Raw genomic sequence first — 20,604 nt, 5'->3', positions numbered from 1 at the left:
CATTGTGGTTTTGATTTGCATTTCTCTGATGGTGAGTGATGATGAGCATTTTTTCATGTGTCTGTTGGCTGCATAAATGTCTTCTTTTGAGAAGTGTCTGTTCATATCCTTTGTCCACTTTTTGATGGGGTTGTTTTTTCTTGTAAATTTGTTTGAGTTCTTTGTAGGTTCTGGATATTAGCCCTTTGTCAGATGAATAGATTGCAAAAATTTTCTCCCATTGTGTAGGTTACCTGCTCACTCTGATGGTAGATTCTTTTGCTGTGCAGAAGCTCTTTAGTTTAATTAGATCCCATTTGTTAATTTTGGCTTTTGTTGCTGTTACTTTTGGTGTTTTAGACATGAAGTCCTTGCCCATGCCTATGTCCTGAATAGTATTGCCTAGGTTTTCTTCTAGGGTTTTTATGGTTTTAGGTCTAGATGTTACCAGTTTTACATGCACTCAGTTGTGTGTGTGTGTGTGCGCGTGTGTGTGTGTGTATGTATTTATTTGCTAAGCCTATTCTCCAGCAGAAACATCAAGATAGAAAATTAGGCCATAGATTCAGTAATTTACATGATACTTGAAGAAGACTGTTGCATGCATCCATGTAGGTCACACACTTGAATGTTACTCCGGAGGTATTCACAGTAAGAATTGCCCTTCATGCAGAGATCTGACTCTGCCATTTGCTCCTTCCTTCTTCATCCTCTACTCGCCTCCCTAACCCCCAGCCTTTACTCTGAACTGCAGAACTAAGCCACATAAGTAGGGAGGGAGATCAAAAAACAAAACTTGCTTTCTTCATAGACCATTCACACCAAACTATTAAAAGAAAGGTAAAAGTCTTAATTCTTTTAATACAGTTGTGCAACTGCATTTTGTCATCACACCAAGAAGCCTTTGAGCCTGAACTCCATTTCACTTCAAATTGGGCAAGGTGATTTGATCAACAAGGGCAGAGAAGGCCCTGCACACTTGCTGAGCTCCACTGTACAGGTCCATGTTTACTGAAGACTCTGGGCCTGAAATCAACAAACAGAAGAGTCTTTTAGAGGAACATACCTGTAGGTTCTCATGAAGATCTTGATAAAGCTCTCACATGGAGAAGAAACAGAATCCATTTTTCCTCAGTTCTTGAGGACAATGCCCTTAAGTTAGCTAGCAAATAAGATGGCTATTATTTACCATGATCGTTACTACGAATTCAGCCAGGAATAAGTTCTTAAGAAGCACTTTCCCACAGCTCCTTGCACAAATTGGAGTTGCCAGAAAGCCCACTATTGAGCAGTGGCTCCAAAACTCTGGTGTATATAAAAATCACCTGGAGAGTGTTAAAACAGATTGCTGGATCTCACCTACAGAGTTCAGATTCTGTTCAGGTGGGACGGAGACTGAGCATTTATATTTATTGTTAAGTTCCCAGGTAATATTGATGCGGCTAGTCCGGACACCACATTTTGAGAAGCCGTGCTCTATAGTTACCTGATTGATTAATGGTTTGAGTGGCCCCTGTGATCTGTCATAATAGAGATTGTGGTGTAGAAAGATCTATGATTTGGCAGGTATCAACTAAAATTTTGATATGCATAATCTTTAACTTAAAGAGTTCTGTTTTTAGGAATTGATCTTACAAACATATTTACATTTGCGCATAAAGATACATGTTATAAGGATACACACCAAAGTATTTTTGTGATAAAAATTGGAAGCAACTTAATTATATACCAACAAATAAATTACAGTGCATTTCTACCCTGGTATATTATGCAGCGTTTTAAAAAATGACATGCTCAATGTCTAAGAAGAAAGCAAAAGCATAATACGATCTAACTTATGTTGAAAAAGTAGAGACATACATATGTGCATAGAAAACAGTTTGAAGGAAACTCACTAAACTGTTAATAGTGGTTACCTCTGAAAAACAGGTGGGAGAGAGGGAAGACCATGATGAGGAATTCATTTTTTAAAAAATCTGTGCACTTTGCATTTTAATTTATAATAAACATGCAATATTACATTATTTGTGTAATTAATAAAAGTAAGCTCACAGGAAATGAAAACATGGGGAGATTTATTTCGTTAGTTGTTTACTTTTTAGCTACATAATTATATTGTGGGTCCATCTGTGCTGTTTTTTGTTGAACATAAGGCTAGAAGGTTCATGCATTTTTTATCCCACTTATTCTCCAATTTCACTCTAGAGGACCTTTACTAAATAATATTTTATTGTCTAACTAACAAACCTTGTCCAGAGGCAAACTTATTTTAAGACATTGTTTCTCGGGCCACAGTGATAAAAACTTAAAATACAGCAATAAATAAGTAGGAAAGCCATAATCAACCTCACATACTGTAATTTTTCTTATTGTTATTCATTGTTTTCTTTTTCAGCTCTAGTCCCTTGAAATACTAAAAATAGCCAAAGATATTCACCTAACACCTAGCATGTTGCTTGGCATATACTTGGAATTAAATAAATGTAAGGACTGAATTAATATAGCACATAGGTAGAGACCTAATGAGATGTTAGATGGAATACTTGTGAAATTGGCTGTCCAGAGAAAATCACAATGACGAAATAATTCACTTAAATGTAATTAGAAGTCTATCTAGTCTTTGAATAAATCAGGGATGTGAGAGTAGACTACAAGAATGATAGATGTAGAAATGAAAAAGTATTAGGTTTTCAGTCTATGTTCACTCTTCTGGGCAACTGAAATACTGAGCCCATATCTTATTTACGATAATTAAAGCAAGCCAATATGTATTGAATAGCTACTCTGTACTAAGACCTTTCCCTTGAGCTCCAGATTGTACATGTTGATTGCCTCTGTGATGTCTGCATTTGGATGTCTCTCAGGCAATTCACAATATGTTCAAAACAGAACTCTTGATTTGCCAACCGCATAACAGTTTTCCCAACTTTCCCCATTGCAGTAAGTGTATCATCACCCATTCAGGGCAACACTGTCATCTCTTGGCTAGACTACAGTAGGTTTTACCTGGTCTCTTTGCTTACCCCTTACCTTTCTCTAAGTCACTCACCACACAATGCCAGAACATTTTAAAAATAGAAACATACCCCACTTCAAAATAAATGCCCAGTGCCAAGCACAGTGCTCGGCACATAACAAATGCTTGATTAATAGTTGTTGAATGAATGAGTTAGTGATTGAATGGTGAACCAACTAGACTTTTTTTCTGCCTTCATGGAGCTTAAATGCTGGAAATCTATCTTTTCCCATTAATTACTTCTGTGTATATCTGTATATCTATCTATCTATCTATCTATCTATCTATCTATCTATGAATGAAGCAATGAATATAGTTAATCCTCGAACAACATGAATTTGAACTGTGTGAGTCCACTAATTTGTGGATTTTCTTCCACCTCTGCCACACCTGAGAAAGCAAGAGCAACCTCTCCTCTAACTCCTTCTTTTCAGCCTACTCAACGTGAAGATAATGAATAGTAAATATATTTTCTCTTCCTTATGATTACGTTAATAACATTTTCTTTTTTCTAGCTTACTTTATTGTAAGAATGCAATATCCGATACAAATAACATACAAAATATTTGTCAATCAACTGTTTATTTTACTGGTAAGGCTTCTTCTGTTCAACAGTAGGCTATTAGTAGGTAAATTTTAGAGGAGTCAAGAGTTACATGCTGATTTTTGACAGCATGGAGGACCAGTGCCCCTAACTTTTACATTGCTCAAGGGTCAACTGTGTATCCATTACTATTCCAGTAAACACTTCTAGGATTCCCAGGCAACATTTGAGATTACCTTCTAAACAAATGAGATACAAATAAAGCATTCTCCTGAGCTTGGTCATTTCCTTAGAATTTGCTAAATTTGAAGTTTTAATTTCTGATTACTTAATACTTTTGAGTGATGGTTCTAGATGGGGAAGAAAGGAACAGGAATAAACCTCCTGCTCCCCACCCTTAACCATGCTCTTGTACATATAAGATCATGGCATATGCAAATAAAGACTGTTTTACTTGTTCCTTTCTGATTGGGATGCCTTTTCTTTCTTTTTCTTGTCTAATTACTCTGGCTAGGACTTCCAGTACTATGTTGAATACATGTAGTGAAAATAGGCATCCTTGCTTTGTTCCTGATCTTAAAGAAAAAAACTTCAGCTTTTCATCTTTAAGAAAAAGGAATATGATGTTAGCTGTGGGCTTTTCATATTTAGACTTTATTATGTTGAGGTAGTTTCCTTCTCTTCCTAGTTTGTTGAGAGTTTCTCATGAGAGTATATTGAATTCTGTAAAATGCTTTTTTCCTGTATCTATTGTGATGATTGTGTGATTTTTTTTTTTTTTTTTTTTTTTGAGACAGAGTCTCGCTCCGTTGCCTAGGCTGGAGTGCAATGGTGTGATCTTAGCTCACTGTAACTTTGAACTCCTGGGCTCAAGTGATTCTCTTGTCTCAGTCTCTTGAGTAACTAGAATTATAGGCATGTTTCACCATGCCCAACTAAATTTTCTTTTTCTTTGAGATAGGGTCTTGCTCTGTCACCCAGGCTGCAGTGCAGTGGTGCAATCACAGCTCACTGCGGCCTTGATCTTCCAGGCTCAAGCCATCCTCCTGCTTCAGCCTCTTGAGTTAGCTGGGACTGCAGGCATGTACCAACACATCCAGCTAATTAAACAAATGTTTGGGTTTTTTTTTTTTTTTTGTAGAGATAGGGTCTTGACAAGTTGCTCAGGCTGATCTCAAACTCCTGGCCTCAATTGGTCCCCCCACTTCAGCCTCCAAAAGCACTAGGATTATAGGCATGAGCCTCTTCACCTGGCCATTGATTTCTTCTTTGACCCATTGATTGTTCAAGAATGTGTTGTGTAGTTTCAACATCTGTATACATTTTTAAGTTTTTCCTTCTGCTATTAATTTCTAGTTTTATTTCACTGTGGTTGGAAAAGATATTTGGTATGATTTCAATCTTCTCAAATTTGATAAGACTTGCTTTATGCATTAACATATGATCTATCCCAGAAAATGTTCCATGTTTGCTGGAGAAGAATGTATATTCTGCACTATTGGGTGAAATAGTCTTTGTATGTCTCTCAGGTCTACCTATTTGGTTTACTGTGTTGTTCAAGTCTACTATTTCCTTATTGATTTTCTGTCTGGAGGTTCTCTTCATTATTGAAAATGGGTTATTGAAGTCCCCTACTATTATTATATCACTGTCTATTTCTCCCTTCTGTTATGTCAATTATTGCTTACATATTTAGGTGCTCTGATGTTTGGTGTATATATTGTTATAATTATTGTATCTTCTGGGTAAATTGACCCTTTTATCATTTTATAATGACTTCTTTGTCACTTGTGTGAGTTTTTGACCTAAAGTCTATTTTGTCTCATACAACTATAGCCATCCCTGCCATTTTTTGAATACCATTTACATAAAATATCTTTTCCCATACCTTCATTTTTGGCCTTTGTGTCCTTAAATCTGAAGTGAGTCTTCTGTAGACAGCATACAGTTGGGTCGTTTTCTTCAATCCATTCAGCAACTGTATGTATATCTTTTGATTGGAGGCTTCAATCCATTTATATTTAATAATTATTGATAGGGGAGGACAATTTTGCCATTTTGAGAGTTGCTTTTTGTCTTTTAGTTGTATTGCCCCTCTTCTCCTAGTTTGCTGTCTTCATTTTTTAAATATTATTTAATTCATTTTTTTCTTTTGTGCATTTTTGACAGCTATTATATTTGCACTTACTATGAGGCTTATGTAAAACATCTTACAGTAATAACAGCCTATTTTGGCTGATAATAACTTCACTTCAATTACATTAAAAAAGTTTTCACTTTTAGTCCCCATGCACTTTTCTAAATAGTCTTTTTTTTTTGAGATGGAGTTTCATTCTTGTTGCCCAGGCTGAAGTGCAATGGCATGATCTTGGCTCACTGCAACCTCCGCCTCCTGGGTTCAAGTGATTCTCCTGCGTCAGCCTCCTGAGTAGCTGGGATTACAGGCGCATACCACGATGCCTGGCTAATTTTGTATTTTTAGTAGAGACAGGGTTTCTACATGTTGGTCAGGCTGGTCTTGAACTCCCAATCTCAGGTGATCCGCCCACCTAGGCCTCCCAAAGTGCCGGGATTATAGGCATAAACCATCTCACCCAGCCATCCCCATACACTTTTCTTTTTGGTTGGTTTGTTTTTGTTTTATTCACTGTTTTGTTGTTGTTTTCATTTTAGAGATGGGATCTTGTTGTCTTGCCCAGAATGGAGTGCGGTGGTGTGATTAGCTCATTGTAACCTCAAACACCAAGGCTCAAGTGATCCTCCCTCCTCAGCCTCCTGAGTAGATATGACTATAGGCATGCATCCCCACACCACACATCTTTACAACAATTTTTTAATAAAGATGTGGTCTCACTACGTTTCTCAGGCTGGTCTTGAACTACTAGCTTCAAGCAATTCCCTGACTCAGCCTCTTAAAGTGCTAGGATTACAGATATGAGCCACCACATCCAGCCCCCATTTTGTTATTGACATCACAATTTACATATTTTTGTATTGTATATTAATTAACATATTTTAATATTATCTTTAATACTTGAGTCTTTAACTTTTATATTAAAATTATTTAAATACCACTGTTTTCATATTATAGTATTCTGTATTTGTCTGTATATATTTACCTTTACTAATTAGTTTTTAGATATAGTATTTTTGATTGATAGTCTATTTCTTCTTTCAGCACTTTGAATATATTATCCCATTTCTGTGAGATGTCTGATGTAAAAACTGTTATAATCTTATAAGGGTTTCTTTCTACATGGTAAGTCACTTTTCTCTTGCCACTTTCAAAATTCTCTTTTGTGTTTGATTTTTGACAATTTGATTATAATGTGTCTCAGTGTTGAAGTCTTTCAGTTCATCTAATTCAGGGTCTGTTAGGATTCTTGGATCTGGATATCCATTTTCTTTCCCAAATTTGAGAAGTTTTTGCCCTTGTTTATTTGAAGAAGCTTTCTGACCCTTTCTTTCTCCTCTGCTTCTACAACTCCCATATTACAAATATTGGTCAGCTTAATAGCATCCTATATGTCCCTTAAACTTTCATCACTCATTCTTCTTTTTTCCCCTCTCATCGGATAATTTCAAATGGTCTGTCTTTGGGTTTGCTGATTTTTCTGCTTGATCTAGTCTGCTGTTGAACACGTCTATTGAAATTTTTAGTTCAGTTATTATATTCTTCAGCTCCAAGACTATTGTTTGGTTCTTTTAAAAATTTCTCTCTTTGTTGAAATTACAATTTCATTTATGCATTATTCTCCTGAGCTCATTGAGCATTTTTATGATGGTTATTTTGAATTCTCTGTCAGGTAATTCAAATATTACTATTTCATAAGGGTCCATTTTGGAGCTCTGTCTTACTTCTTTGTTGGACTATGTTTCTCTGTTACTTCTTCTTCTTTACTCTTTATGTTGGTATCTGTGCAACAGAAAAAATAACTATCTCTCTTAGTCTTCAAGACTGGCCTCATACAGAAGAAGACCCTCAGCAATCAGCCTGGTCAGAGATTCTCGGGGGCTCTTCAAACCTTCATATAGTCCCAGCTGCCTTTTGTTTTTAAGCATCTCTCAGGCATCTAGAATATGATGGGTCTTGTCAGTAATTTGAGACAGGTTAGACAGAAGCCCAGTCCCTTGGACATGCCCCAGAAGAGTTAGAAAGTTGGATGAAGGGTCCAGTTGTTTCCACTCAAAGTGAGAAACTGGGATATGGGTTTTATTTTCCTATTTGCTTTGCATTGAGCCTTTTGGAAAAAATATGGTAAGTGTTTTCATGCTAGTCCAAGATACCATCTTTGTTCTCAAACCATGCCCTCCTAATATCATCACTCTACACCTCTGCCTTGACTTCTCATCACTGAAATCTATAGTGGCAAATGAATAGTAAAAAGGGATGGAAAAAGAAGCTAGAAAAATATCTTAGTAGATGTATGCAAGAAATTTTACTATCAAATGGAAAAAAAAAGTTTAATAATACAGTAAAACAAGAGGACTGTCTTTTTTTGCCACAACAGAGGCAAGGAACAGCAGACAGTTTTCCAAATTTATTTTTTACTGCAATTTTTAGGCACATTATTCACTACTAATTTTCAATCCAAGTTTGGAATTTAAAGAGGTTTGTGGAACTTCTACACAACTTTCTCTTTTTCATGAAGCTCTCATAGTCTCTCTGTTTTTTGTTTTTTTTTGTTTGTTTGTTTTTTGTTTTTTTTTTTTTTTTGAGACGGAGTCTCTGTCGCCCAGGCTGGAGTGCAGTGGCATGATCTCGGCTTACTACAAGCTCCGCCTCCTGGGTTCACGCCATTCTCCTGCTTCAGCCTCCCGAGCAGGCGCCAGCCGCCAGGCTTGACTAATATTTTTGTAATTTTTTAGTAGAGAGGGGTTTCACCTTGTTAGCCAGGATGGTCTCGATCTCCTGACCTCGTGATCCACCTGCCTCGGCCTCCCAAAGTGTTGGGATTACAGGCGTGAGCCACCATGCCTGGCCCAACAATTCTCAAAAAAAAAAAAAAAAAAAAAAAACCTGGATCAGTAGAGTGATTAGAAACTTCTTGTCATTATCTGATGCATCCATGATAGAGATAGAGGCAAATGAAAATACTTTGATTTTGCTTGTTTCACTTTCCACGTCTTCATCCATGTGGTTATCATAGTTCTGGCTCTGATTAAGTTTTGTATACTTCTGGTAAGTATGCATAGATTATGTTTAAATCATAAAGTGTATTTTAATAATCCACATTGCCAATGACTAAGTGAAGTTTGAAAATAGGATCATATTCAATATCAAAATTAATAATGATATAAACATAATTAGAAATAATTGGGTGAGGGGTGATATATAATGCAAAACAGTAGCCATGAAGATTAATATAGTTTCTCATGTTTAAATGCCTCAAGGTAATAAGACTAATATAAAAGAAGTGAAAGTGAAATTTTAAATCTCAACAATTAGTATTTGTTGTATTACTATTGAAGAAATCTTATTTTTTTCTGTACTTGCAAAGTATAGAATACTATAATAAAAAGAGATATGTACCATTCTGCTCATATCATAAGCACATTTGTATAATAAAGCATACTTCCTGCAGAAACATCTCAATGGTTCTATTGAGATTGTGAGTGAAAGCATTCAGGACTTCTAAAAATATTTTCTACAAGATTTGATAATGCTAATTGCATATTTATACATTATTGCATCAACTGAATTTAGAAGTATACTTCACCTTTTTATAATTTTCCTTTTAATGATATAATGACATGTGTATATATATATATATATATCTCTCTCTTGAAAAGGTCACTTGGAATATGAGTTAATCTTTTAGCTTTAAGTATTAAACTGCACAAGTATTGGGAAACTGCCTTCCAAATATGTGTAGCAGACCTAGCCTACAAACAATCTAAAATGTGCAATACACACCAACATGGCACATGTATACATATGTAACAAACCTGCACATTGTGCACATGTGCCCTAGAACTTAAAGTATAATAAAAATAAAATAAAATAAAATAAAATGTGCAATACAGCCACTACATCTGTGAGTGCTGACCCACACAACATCGTAGAAATTATCAGCTTTCTCCAGCTCATTTAGAGAAACAAAAATAAAAAATAAAAACATTAATACGCTAAAGACTAAAAAACTTTTCTATAAAGTGCAAACTTTTGTTGAAATTTTTCTAAAATGGTCAAGTGGATATTGACTTTGCTTTGAATACTCGTCATGACCCCAAAAATGTTTAGATGGAAATGCAGTGGGTGGAATTTTGCATCAGCTTAAGAATCAGGCACAAGGAGTTCCCATCCCTTGCCTTTTGAACATACTTCTGGCATCGTTCTGAACTTGTTTTTGTTAATACAAAGATTATAACTCCAATTCAATTTACTGTAGAGCATTTTAGAATCACCAAATAATTAGTTTATTGACTTGGTTCTACCAAGTTCTCTGTAAAGCTGACATTATTATGTACTCAGTTGATAGCCCTCCAACAGCCATGGGCTGAAATGTGCCCTGCTCCTACCCCAAATTTATATATTGAAGCCCTGACTAACCCCCAGTGCCTCAGAATGTGACTATATTTGGAGATAGGGTCTTTAAAGAGATAATTAAGTTAAAATGAGGTTGCTAGGATGGGCCCTAATCCAGTATAACTGGCGTTCTTATAAAAAGAAAAAACTTGGACATAGACAGACATACATAGAAGGAAGGCCATATAAAGGCATGGGGGAAGACAGCCATCTGCAAGCTCAGGAGAGAAGTCTCAGAAGAAACCAACACTGCTGACACCCTGATCTTGGACTTCTGGCCTCCAGGACTGTGAGAAAATATATTTTGGTTCTTCATTTAAGCCACGGAATCTGTGTTACTGTGTTATAGCAGCCCCAGCAAACTAATACACCAACTCAGAAATATTTTCAGAAGGCCTCCTCTGATGCGTAAACACCTGAGTATTTTATCCTCATTTTATCACAAGTCTGTAGATGATTACTCCAACATAAGACACCTTAGGCTTTTTTAGAAAGAAATTTATATATAGTTGACTCTTGAACAATACAGGTTTGAACTGTATGGGTTCAAATCCACTTATATGTGAATTTTCTTCTGCCTCTGCCACTCCTGGGACAGCAAGACCAACTCCTCCTCCTCCCTTTTCTCCTCCTCAGCCTACTCAACATGAAAATAATGAGGATGAAGACCTTTATAAAGATCCACTTCCATTTAAATATATTTATCTTTCTATGATTTTGAAAACATTTTCTTTTTTCTAGCTTTATTATAACCGTATATAATACATATGACATATAATATGTGTGTTAACCATTTATGTTCATTGGTAAGGCTTCCAGTCAACAGTAGGCTATTAATAAAGTTTTGGGGAGTAAAAGTTACATGCAAATTTTCAACTGTGCAGGGGGACAGCACCCCTAATCCTTGCATTGTTCAAGAATCAACAGTGTGTGTGTGTGTGTGTGTGTGTGTGTGTGTACAAATACTTCCTGACTTATGATGGATTGACTTACCATTTTTTAAATTTTATGATGGTGCAAAAGTGATATGTGTTTAGTAGGAAATAATACTTCGAAGTTTGAATTTTGATCATTTCCCAGGCTAGCAATACATGGTATCTTGTGAAGTTGGGCAGCAGCAGTGAGCCACAGCTCCCAGTCAGCCACGTAATCACAAGAGTAAATGACCAGTAGTGTACTCCACAGTGTATTATACTTAATGACTTAAATGATATATTCAACACTTTATTATAAAGTAGGCTTTGTGTTTGATGATTTTGTCCAAGTGTAGGCGAATGTACATGTTCTGAGCACATTTAAGGTAGGCTAGATTAAGCTAGAATGTTTGGTAGGTTAGGTATACTGTATGCATTTTCTACCTAACAATATTTTCAACTTACGTTGGGTTTATCAAGATGTAACCCCATTGTAAACTGAGAAGGATCTCTCTCTATATATGTAAAGATAACAAAATACCCTAATGAGAAATAAGACAACAGCATTCCAAAACAGAAGCAATAATTATAGTAAAGAAGGATCTTTTTTAAAGCCTTCAAAATTTAGCAATGAATCATAGCTTATGAAGAAGATAATAATGATGATACTACTTATAATATAGAAATCATAATCAATTCTCTTCTAGAAAGAGAGTTACAATATTATCCCTATTTTTAAATGGTGACGTAGGCTGCTCAGGTATATATGATTTAGGGATACTGATAATAATAACAATATTTTATAATAAAATAATAAGCATTTACTGAATGCTCACTATATGCCAGGTTCTATACTAAAGTCTTATGTGGTTTATCACTTTTAATACTCACAACAGCCCCATGAATTAGGTAATCCTAAAAATCAAGTTCAGAGATGCTACTGATAACCAATAGATTCAGAGCGCTGCTACATACTAGATGAACTGGAGCTGTTGGGCTGTTATAAAATCAAGTTTTTAAAAAGGCAGCTTGAATCCTTGGCCATCACGATGTCTATGGATTGTGTAAACCTTACCTGATGGCATTTCTAGATTGAAGGCATCCATAAGTTTTGACAACAGTTCTTGCAGTTCCTCTTCCTCCAGCTCATCCTTTCTCTCCTTGATGTTACCTGCCTCTTTCTTTTCCATGGCTGTCAGAGCAGGACTGCTCCTTTCAGCAGGAATCATGTTGGAGGTGTCCTGCTTCAGTCCCTCCTGACGACTGGGTAGGACGCTAATGACTTTCCTCGGCATCTTTTGCATTTGGCTTTGTGCCCTGGTGCTGTGCAAAGTGGTCTCTGGTGATTCTGGATTTCGCAGAGCATGCTCTGCATTTGTGTGACTTCTGTGACTTCTGTCAACCTCCTCAGGGTTAGGAAGAGGTTCCCATCTTGAAGCATCTTCAGTGGCATTCTTGATCTGCAAATAATCCCCTCCCTTTGGAACCTTTTCAGTTGAAGAATGGCCAAACTTGGTCCCCACACTTTGAAAGGAAGAAGATGAAGGACGGGGTGGCTGCAACTTTACCTGGGGAAACAACACTTTATTTATGAAGAAATTAACGTTTATCTTACTTTTTCATAAATGCGTTACACTTCAACATTCCAACAGAACATTCTAATGCAAGACTTTTCTTTCTCCTTTGTAAATATATTATCATTACTATTAATTTTAATTTATTCTGCTAATTCTATATCAACCTAAAACTCTCTACAAGAGTTGGAACAGCTCAGGTTCTGAAATAACAGAGGGAATAATTACAAGAAATTTAGGAAAATCCTGGGTTCTAAAAAGCCCAGGTTCTAAAAAATACCATAAGGAATTTCTGAAAACATAAGCATATGTTGAACTGACAGATAAAAATTATTACAATAAAGCATTTTATAATAGTCTTTCTCGTAGGTGTGTTGTGAGGGGCTTCAGAGTAAGCCACAGGGAGAAAATTCAGGGACGTGCTCCACTTGAAGCACAATTCTCAATGTGTGGCCCACAGACCCTAGGAGATCCCCAAGACCCTTCTAGGGTTTGTGATGTCAAAATTATGTTCATAAGGATACTTAGATGTTATTTGTTTATTGTATTGACATGTGCACTGATGATGCAAAATCAGTAAGTAAAGCTGTTGGTGCTTTAGTGTGAATCAAGGCAGCGTCACCAAACAGTGCTAATAATCAAGGTATTCTTCACCCTCATACACTAGCAGTGAAAAAAAAAGAAAAAAAGCCAGTTCTGCTTAAGAGCGCCTTTGATGGAATAGAAAAATTCTTAGTTTTAAAAATACTAACACATGTCTTTTAAATATTATGTGTGACGAAGTGGGAAGTGTGCATAAGACACTTCTGCTGTGTACTGAAATAAAAAAGGATTGCCTCTTGTGTCAAAGAAAGGCTGACAGACTATGATTATTCAGACTTGGGTATTTGTCAAACAGTTTCTCAAAAATGAACAAAGCGAGAATGTCTCCGCAAGGAAAACAATTAACAGTATTTGCTGTCAGTTATAACAGTTAAGGCTGGGCACAGTGGCTCACGTCTGTAATTCCAGCACTTTGGGAGGTGGAGGTGGGAGGATTGCTTGAGGCCAGGAGTTCAAGACCAGTCTGGACAACATAGTGAGACGCCCCTCTCTACAAAAATAAATAAATAAAAATTAGCTGGGTGTGCTGGCATGAGCCTGAGATCCTAGCTAGCCACAAGGTTGAGGCGGAAGGATTGCTTGAGCCCCAGGAGTTCGAGGCTGCAGTGAGCTATGATCCTGCCACTGCACTCCAGCCTGGATGACAGAGCAAGACTCTGTCTAAAATGTATATTTACATACATAATAAACAGGCTTTCAAACAAAAATTAGAATTTTGGAAAACTTGCATCCTACCACTATGAGCTTTATAGCTTTCCAATTCTTGCGCAATTTTTTAGTGAGATTGGTAGTGACATTAATGAACGTGAATTGTTTAGATCCTGTATAATAAAATGGATGAGCATTATGACATTCAGCATAGCTCAGTGAACCAATATTTTCCAAATGATCAGTGTATAATGTTACACAATCACGCATGCTAGGAGACCCACTCAAAGACCGTGTAAGAACACTGGATTTTAATGAAACAGTGTGACATAAATATGGTTTCAGATTAAAGTCCCCTTTAAGAAGCTGTCATAACTCATGTCTTGGTGTAGTATTAAAGAGACGTATGCCTCGGTATCTGAAAGGCTATTAATATAGTTTTCTCTTTTTCAACTGCAAATCTGGGTGAGGCCTGATTTCTTCAGATACTTCAACTGAAACCCATTGCAGCAGATTGATTGCTGAAATGGTTACAAAAATTCATCTGTCTTTTATTAAGCCAGATATTTAAAGAGATTTGTGGAAAATATAAAGCAGTGCCACTCTTCTAAGGTTTTTAGAAAAACATATTGTTTAAAAATGTTATCTGTATATTTAATGGGTTTATCATTTTTATGTTTTCGTTAGTGAATACATTTTAACTTCTCAGTTTTAATTTGCATTAATTTTATTACTTATTTAATTTATTTAACGACTCAGTTTTGATTTTCAGTAATTTTATTATGTATTTTATTATTAATTTAATTTTCATTAATTCATTTGCATTTTGTTTCTGTGGTTATATCTATAACAATCGATATCAATACAAACAGATATAACCACAGAACAAAAATCCTCTCCGGATTCTCAAATATTTTTAAGAATGTACAGGGATCCTGAGATCAACAGGTTAAAAAACCGATGCTATAAAGAATCACTTTGCCCCAAAGTCTATTGTTTATAAATATTACAGATCCTGTTGTCTTTCAATGGCACTACCTTCATGGAGGGATAGGATATAGCCTGGATGAGGAAGTGGGGGGTCAGGATACGGGGAGAAAAGGCTGATCAAAGTAAGGTGGGAAGCTCCTCCCTTGGCTGAAGGACTCAAGGTTAGACTTCAGGCGGTCCAGATGGCCAGTGTCTCTCACATTTTATACCTGTAGGTCCCGTCTTATCTGCTGGAGCTTGCTCCATAGACTATCCTGGTTGGTTTTGAGTTTGTAAATCTTTGTTTCAAATCGGCAACTTCTTTCTTCCTGGGAGGTGTTTATAGCTTGCAACTTGTCTTTGTATTGGTTTAACTGTTTTTTAAGGAGCCTGAAAAGAGAATAGATTTGAGTGGTTTGGAAGGGCAAGAGGCCAGCACACTAATTAGAGCCCTGTAAGATGCATTCCAGTCCTTTCTGTGGAAAAAGATGCTGGAAAACCCTGTGTCTCAACTGTGTGGTTTTTTGTTTGTTTGTTTGTTTGTTTGTTTTTTGAGGTGGAGCCTCACTCTGTCACCCAGGTTGGAGAATGCAGTGGCGCGATCTTGGTTCACTGCAACCTCTGCCTCTTGGGTTCAAGTGATTTCCTGCCTCAGCCTCCTGAGTAGCTGGGATTACAGGCACCTGCCACCATGCCTGGCTATTGGGAAACCCTGTGCCTCAACTGTTATCTCACATTGATCAATATTGTTGACACTGTTTGTTCACCATGTGCAGCTGCCTTTGCATGTATTATGGATATGATTCCACTAAGCATTCCACTGGCTTTAGAAGTATTTCAGAAAACTCACCAGGCATATTATAGATTCCTTTGACAGTTTGCCTCTACTGGCTACTTAAATAGCAATATTGACTTTATACATTATCCTTTTGTCTAGAAAAATTCCATTCAGAATGATAGTACACCTGTCATGGCTGAACACCAACACTTCACCAGGAACACAGGGGAGGAAGAATATTGCAATTCATGGATTATAGGTCTGCTTTGGCTTCTCTTTTTGTCTAGTTGTTCATTGGTTTAAGAATGAACTAAGAAGCTGGGTGCACTCACTCGTGTGTGTGTGTGTGTGTGTATCTTAGTGCTTTAGGAGGCCAAGTTGGGGTATCCCTTGAGGCCAGGAAATTGAGACCAGCCTGGGCAACATAGCATAGCAAGACCTCATCTACAAACACACACACACACACACACACACACAAATTAGCTGAGTGTGGTGGCACCTGTAGTCACAGCTACTTGGAAGGCTGAGGCAGGAGGATCACCTGAGCCCAGGAGTTAGAGGTTACAGTGAGCTATAACGGCACCACTGCTCTCCAGCCTGGCTGACAGAGCGAGACGCTGTCTCTAAAAAAATATGAACCAAGTCGTCAGGGTAATCAGGGCAATTCTTTAAAACAAAAGGCAGGCTATGTTGCTCTTCTGCTCAGAATCCACCAGGGGCTCCCTCTTCATTTAGAGTAAACAGAAGTCCTTACAGAGGTAGACAAGCCCCACAAAGATGGCACAGACGCCCCCTTCCCTCTCTGAGCTCATCTCTTGCTTTCCGGCTTATTCAGTGCCCTGTGGCCATATGGAGCTCCTGGCTCCTTTTTGAACACCCCAGGCCTGTTCCCCACTTAGAGTCTGCTCTTCTGCTCCCTCTGCCTGGACCCTCTTTCTTCTCCAGGTCATTGCTCAGTTCCCTCCCCCACCTTCTTCAAGTCTTTGCTCACAAGGCACCTTTTCAGTGAGGCATTCTCTGACTGCCCTATTTGAATACACAAACGACAACCCCAACCTCTCCTCCAGCATGGCCAAACTCTTCCCTTCTTTATTTGTCTCTGTGGCATTCTGCCATGTCTAATTACTACAAAGCCTGAAGAGTCCAGCCTTCAAACTGCTAGGCAGCCATACACTGTGACATACTACAGGCTTTACTTATTATTTTACTTATATATTACCTACTCTACTCCCTACTTAATTGCTTATTGTCTTTTTATTCTGGCAACTTTGCGTGTGTGTGTGTGTGTGTGTGTGTGTTGCCATGTCTTCTGCACTAGGCCTAAAATAGTTCCTGTCATATAGTAGTTTACAACTAAAATTGTCTAAATAAAGTAGTTTTATTTGATCACTGCTGTTAGCATATTTGTGGAATTTGTGGAAATTGGCTGTCTGGTATGAAATGCAACATGTCTCAGTGTTAGAACCTGCAAATTCCTAATTGCATAGAGCTTGGGGAGGTCTTGACATTTAGTTTGGGCTCCCACGCAAAGCAGGCATCTCTGAAAGATAGCCCTCTAACTTCCAGACAGTCATACTCAGGTGAAACAGGAGTCTGACTCTAAAATCCTTGCTCGTAATTGGAGTTTCAGGTATATCTTTATGTGGGTTTCTCAGAAAGGAGTCAGCCCAGGGGTTTTCACAGCCAGCAACAAAGAAACATTCTCAGACAGCCTGTCTAGATGGTGTTCTCTGGACCCAAAGTGTTGTGCTTATTATGACCACTAATGATGTCAGGCTCTCTCTTTTCCTGATGTCCATCACCCATGTCCACTTCCTCCTCTCTGGCCCATCCACCAGGCCTGGACAACTAGAAGACACGCATCCCTATCCTTCCACAATCCAGGTGGGAGAAGGTGGGAGTCTGCCAGAAATCCAGTGCTTTTCTCCTTCTGCATCTTTTTAAAGAAGAGATGCTTACAGGTTGTTTCTAGGAAATACAATTCACATGGTGCCAATATCTTCAGCAACTGGGAGCCCAGGATTTTCCAGGCAATTATCTACTCATAACAAACAGTTCAGGTTATCTAAGACATAATTCCTTTCAAACAATTTGAAATCTGCCTTTCTATACTTTTTACGTGTATTTCTGCTTTCTGGTGGGGGCTAAGCAGCTTGAATCTCCCATGTATTACTGTTCAAATGGAACACAAATACTCCTTAGGCAAGCTAATCATGCCCAAAGCAGTGAAATGTTACTTACTTTGTCCATTACTGATGTGGTTTGGCTGTGTCCCCACCCAAATTTCATCTTGAATTGTAATCCCCATAATCCCCACGTGTCAAGGGCAGGACCAGGTGGAGGTAATTAAATCATAGGGGTGAGTCTCATGATAGTGAGTGAGTCTCACGAGATCTGATGGTTTTATAAGCATCTGGCATTTCCTCCGCTTGCACTCACTCTGTTCTGCCACCATGTGAAGAAGGTGCTTGCTTCCCCTTTGCCTTCCACCATGATTGTAAGTTTCCTGAGGCCTCTCCAGCAATGCGGAACTGTGAGTCAATTAAACCTCTTTGCTTTATAAATTACCCAGTCTCAGGTATTTCTTCATAGCAGTGTAAGATCGGACTAATAAATTTACCTAGCACAGTGTAGATTAATAACAGATAACTACTAATTTAATAGTACTCTTTCTGTTAACGTGTCTGAGACTGTTGCTTTTAAAATAATCAGTGACATAATTGGCTATCACTGAACTTGCAGTTAACTATCATATATATCACAGGTCTTTTTCACACTACTTGTGCACATGGGCCTGCAATTGTGGGATTTTCCTTTAATCCCTTAAAATTTGGTCTTATTAACTGCCTCACTGTTCCAGTCTATTTTTTTTTTTTTTTTTTTTTTTTTTTTTTTTTTATTATACTTTAAGTTCTAGGGTACATGTGCATGACGTTTATATCATGTATAACTCCCCAATGCAATCCCTCCCTCCCCCCCCTCCCCATGATAGGCCCCAGTGTGTGATGTTCCCCTTCCCGAGTCCAAGTGATCTCATTGTTCAGTTTCCACCTATGAGTGAGAACATGCGGTGTTTGGTTTCTCTTCTTGTGATAGTTTGCTAAGAATGATGGTTTCCAGCTGCATCCATGTCCCTACAAAGGACAAACTCATCTTTTTTATGGCTGCATAGTATTCCATGGTGTATATGTGCCACATTTTCTTAATCCAGTCTGTCACAGATGGACATTTGGGTTGATTCCAAGTCTTTGCTATTGTGAATAGTGCCGCAATAAACATACGTGTGCATGTGTCTTTGTAGTAGAGTAATTTATAATCCTTTGGGTATATACCCAGTAGTGGGATGGCTGGGTCATATGGTACATCTAGTTCTAGATCCTTGAGGAATCGCCATACTGTTTTCCATAATGGTTGAACTAGTTTACAATCCCACCAACAGTGTAAAAGTGTTCCTATTTCTCCACATCCTCTCCAACACCTGTTGTTTCCTGACTTCTTAATGATTGCCATTCTAACTGGTGTGAGATGGTATCTCATTGTGGTTTTGATTTGCATTTCTCTGATGGCGAGTGATGATGAGCATTTTTTCATGTGTCTGTTGGCTGTATGGTGTCTTCTTTTGAGAAATGTCTGTTCATATCCTTTGCCCACTTTTTGATGGGGTTGTTTGTTTTTTTCTTGTATATTTGTTTGAGTTCTTTGTAGATTCTGGATATTAGCCCTTTGTCAGATGAGTAGTTGCAAAAATTTTTTCCCATTCTGTAGGTTGCCTGTTCACTCTGATGGTAGTTTCTTTTGCTGTGCAAAAGCTCTTTAGTTTAATTAGATCCCATGTGTCAATTTTTGCTTTTGCTGCCGTTGCTTTTGGTGTTTTAGACATGAAGTCCTTGCCCATGCCTATGTCCTGAATGGTACTACCTAGATTTTCTTCTAGGGTTTTATGGTATTAGGTCTAACATTTAAGTCTCTAATCCATCTTGAATTAATTTTCGTATAAGGTGTAAGGAAAGGATCCAGTTTCAGCTTTCTACTTATGGCTAGCCAATTTTCCCAGCACCATTTATTAAATAGGGAATCCTTTCCCCATTTCTTGTTTCTGTCAGGTTTGTCAAAGATCAGATGGCTGTAGATGTGTGGTATTATTTCTGAGGACTCTGTTCTGTTCCATTGGTCTATATCTCTGTTGTGGTACCAGTACCATGCTGTTTTGGTTACTGTAGCCTTGTAGTATAGTTTGAAGTCAGGTAGCGTGACGCCTCCAGCTTTGTCCTTTTGACTTAGGATTGTCTTGGCAATGCGGGCTCTTTTTTGGTTCCATATGAACTTTAAAGCAGTTTTTTCCAATTCTGTGAAGAAAGTCATTGGTAGCTTGATGGGGATGGCATTGAATCTATAAATCACCTTGGCAGTATGGCCATTTTCACGATATTGATTCTTCCTATCCATGAGCATGGTATGTTCTTCCATTTGTTTGTGTCCTCTTTGATTTCACTGAGCAGTGGTTTGTAGTTCTCCTTGAAGAGGTCCTTTACATCCCTTGTAAGCTGGATTCCTAGGTATTTTATTCTCTTTGAAGCAATTGTGAATGGAAGTTCATTCTGATTTGGCTCTCTGCTTGTCTGTTACTGGTGTATAAGAATGCTTGTGATTTTTGCACATTAATTTTGTATCCTGAGACTTTGCTGAAGTTGCTTATCAGCTTAAGGAGATTTTGGGCTGAGACGATGGGGTTTTCTAAATATACAATCATGTCATCTGCAAACAGGGACAATTTGACTTCTTCTTTTCCTAACTGGATACCCTTGATTTCTTTCTCTTGCCTGATTGCCCTAGCCAGAACTTCCAACACTATGTTGAATAGGAGTGGTGAGAGAGGGCATCCCTGTCTTGTGCCAGTTTTCAAAGGGAATTTTTCCAGTTTTTGCCCATTCAGTATGATATTAGCTGTGGGTTTGTCATAAATAGCTCTTATTATTTTGAGGTACGTTCCATCAATACCAATTTATTGAGCGTTTTTAGCATAAAGGGCTGTTGAATTTTGTCAAAAGCC

General features: G+C 37.7%; 1 protein-coding gene across 1 annotated transcript in view; it reads right to left on the bottom strand.

Annotated features, from left to right (window-relative positions):
* Nucleotides 1-352: 352 nt before the first annotated feature.
* The window catches only part of DYTN (dystrotelin), a 75,142-nt gene continuing 54,890 nt past the window's right edge, over nucleotides 353-20,604 (bottom strand). Inside the window, exons 10-12 of the mRNA XM_033230551.1 lie at nucleotides 15,007-15,166; nucleotides 12,058-12,550; nucleotides 353-1,005 (exon numbers count right to left, since the gene is read on the bottom strand). Of these exons, the coding sequence (XP_033086442.1) occupies nucleotides 902-1,005; nucleotides 12,058-12,550; nucleotides 15,007-15,166 (757 nt within the window). The 3' untranslated portion in view covers nucleotides 353-901. The remainder of the gene's footprint in view (nucleotides 1,006-12,057; nucleotides 12,551-15,006; nucleotides 15,167-20,604) is intronic.

Source organism: Trachypithecus francoisi, unplaced genomic scaffold, assembly GCF_009764315.1.
Source record: "Trachypithecus francoisi isolate TF-2019V2 unplaced genomic scaffold, Tfra_2.0 Lachesis_group13, whole genome shotgun sequence".
Lineage (NCBI taxonomy): Eukaryota > Metazoa > Chordata > Mammalia > Primates > Cercopithecidae > Trachypithecus > Trachypithecus francoisi.
Note: the sequence above shows the minus strand (reverse complement) of the source record. Positions and strands in the feature narration are given on the sequence as shown.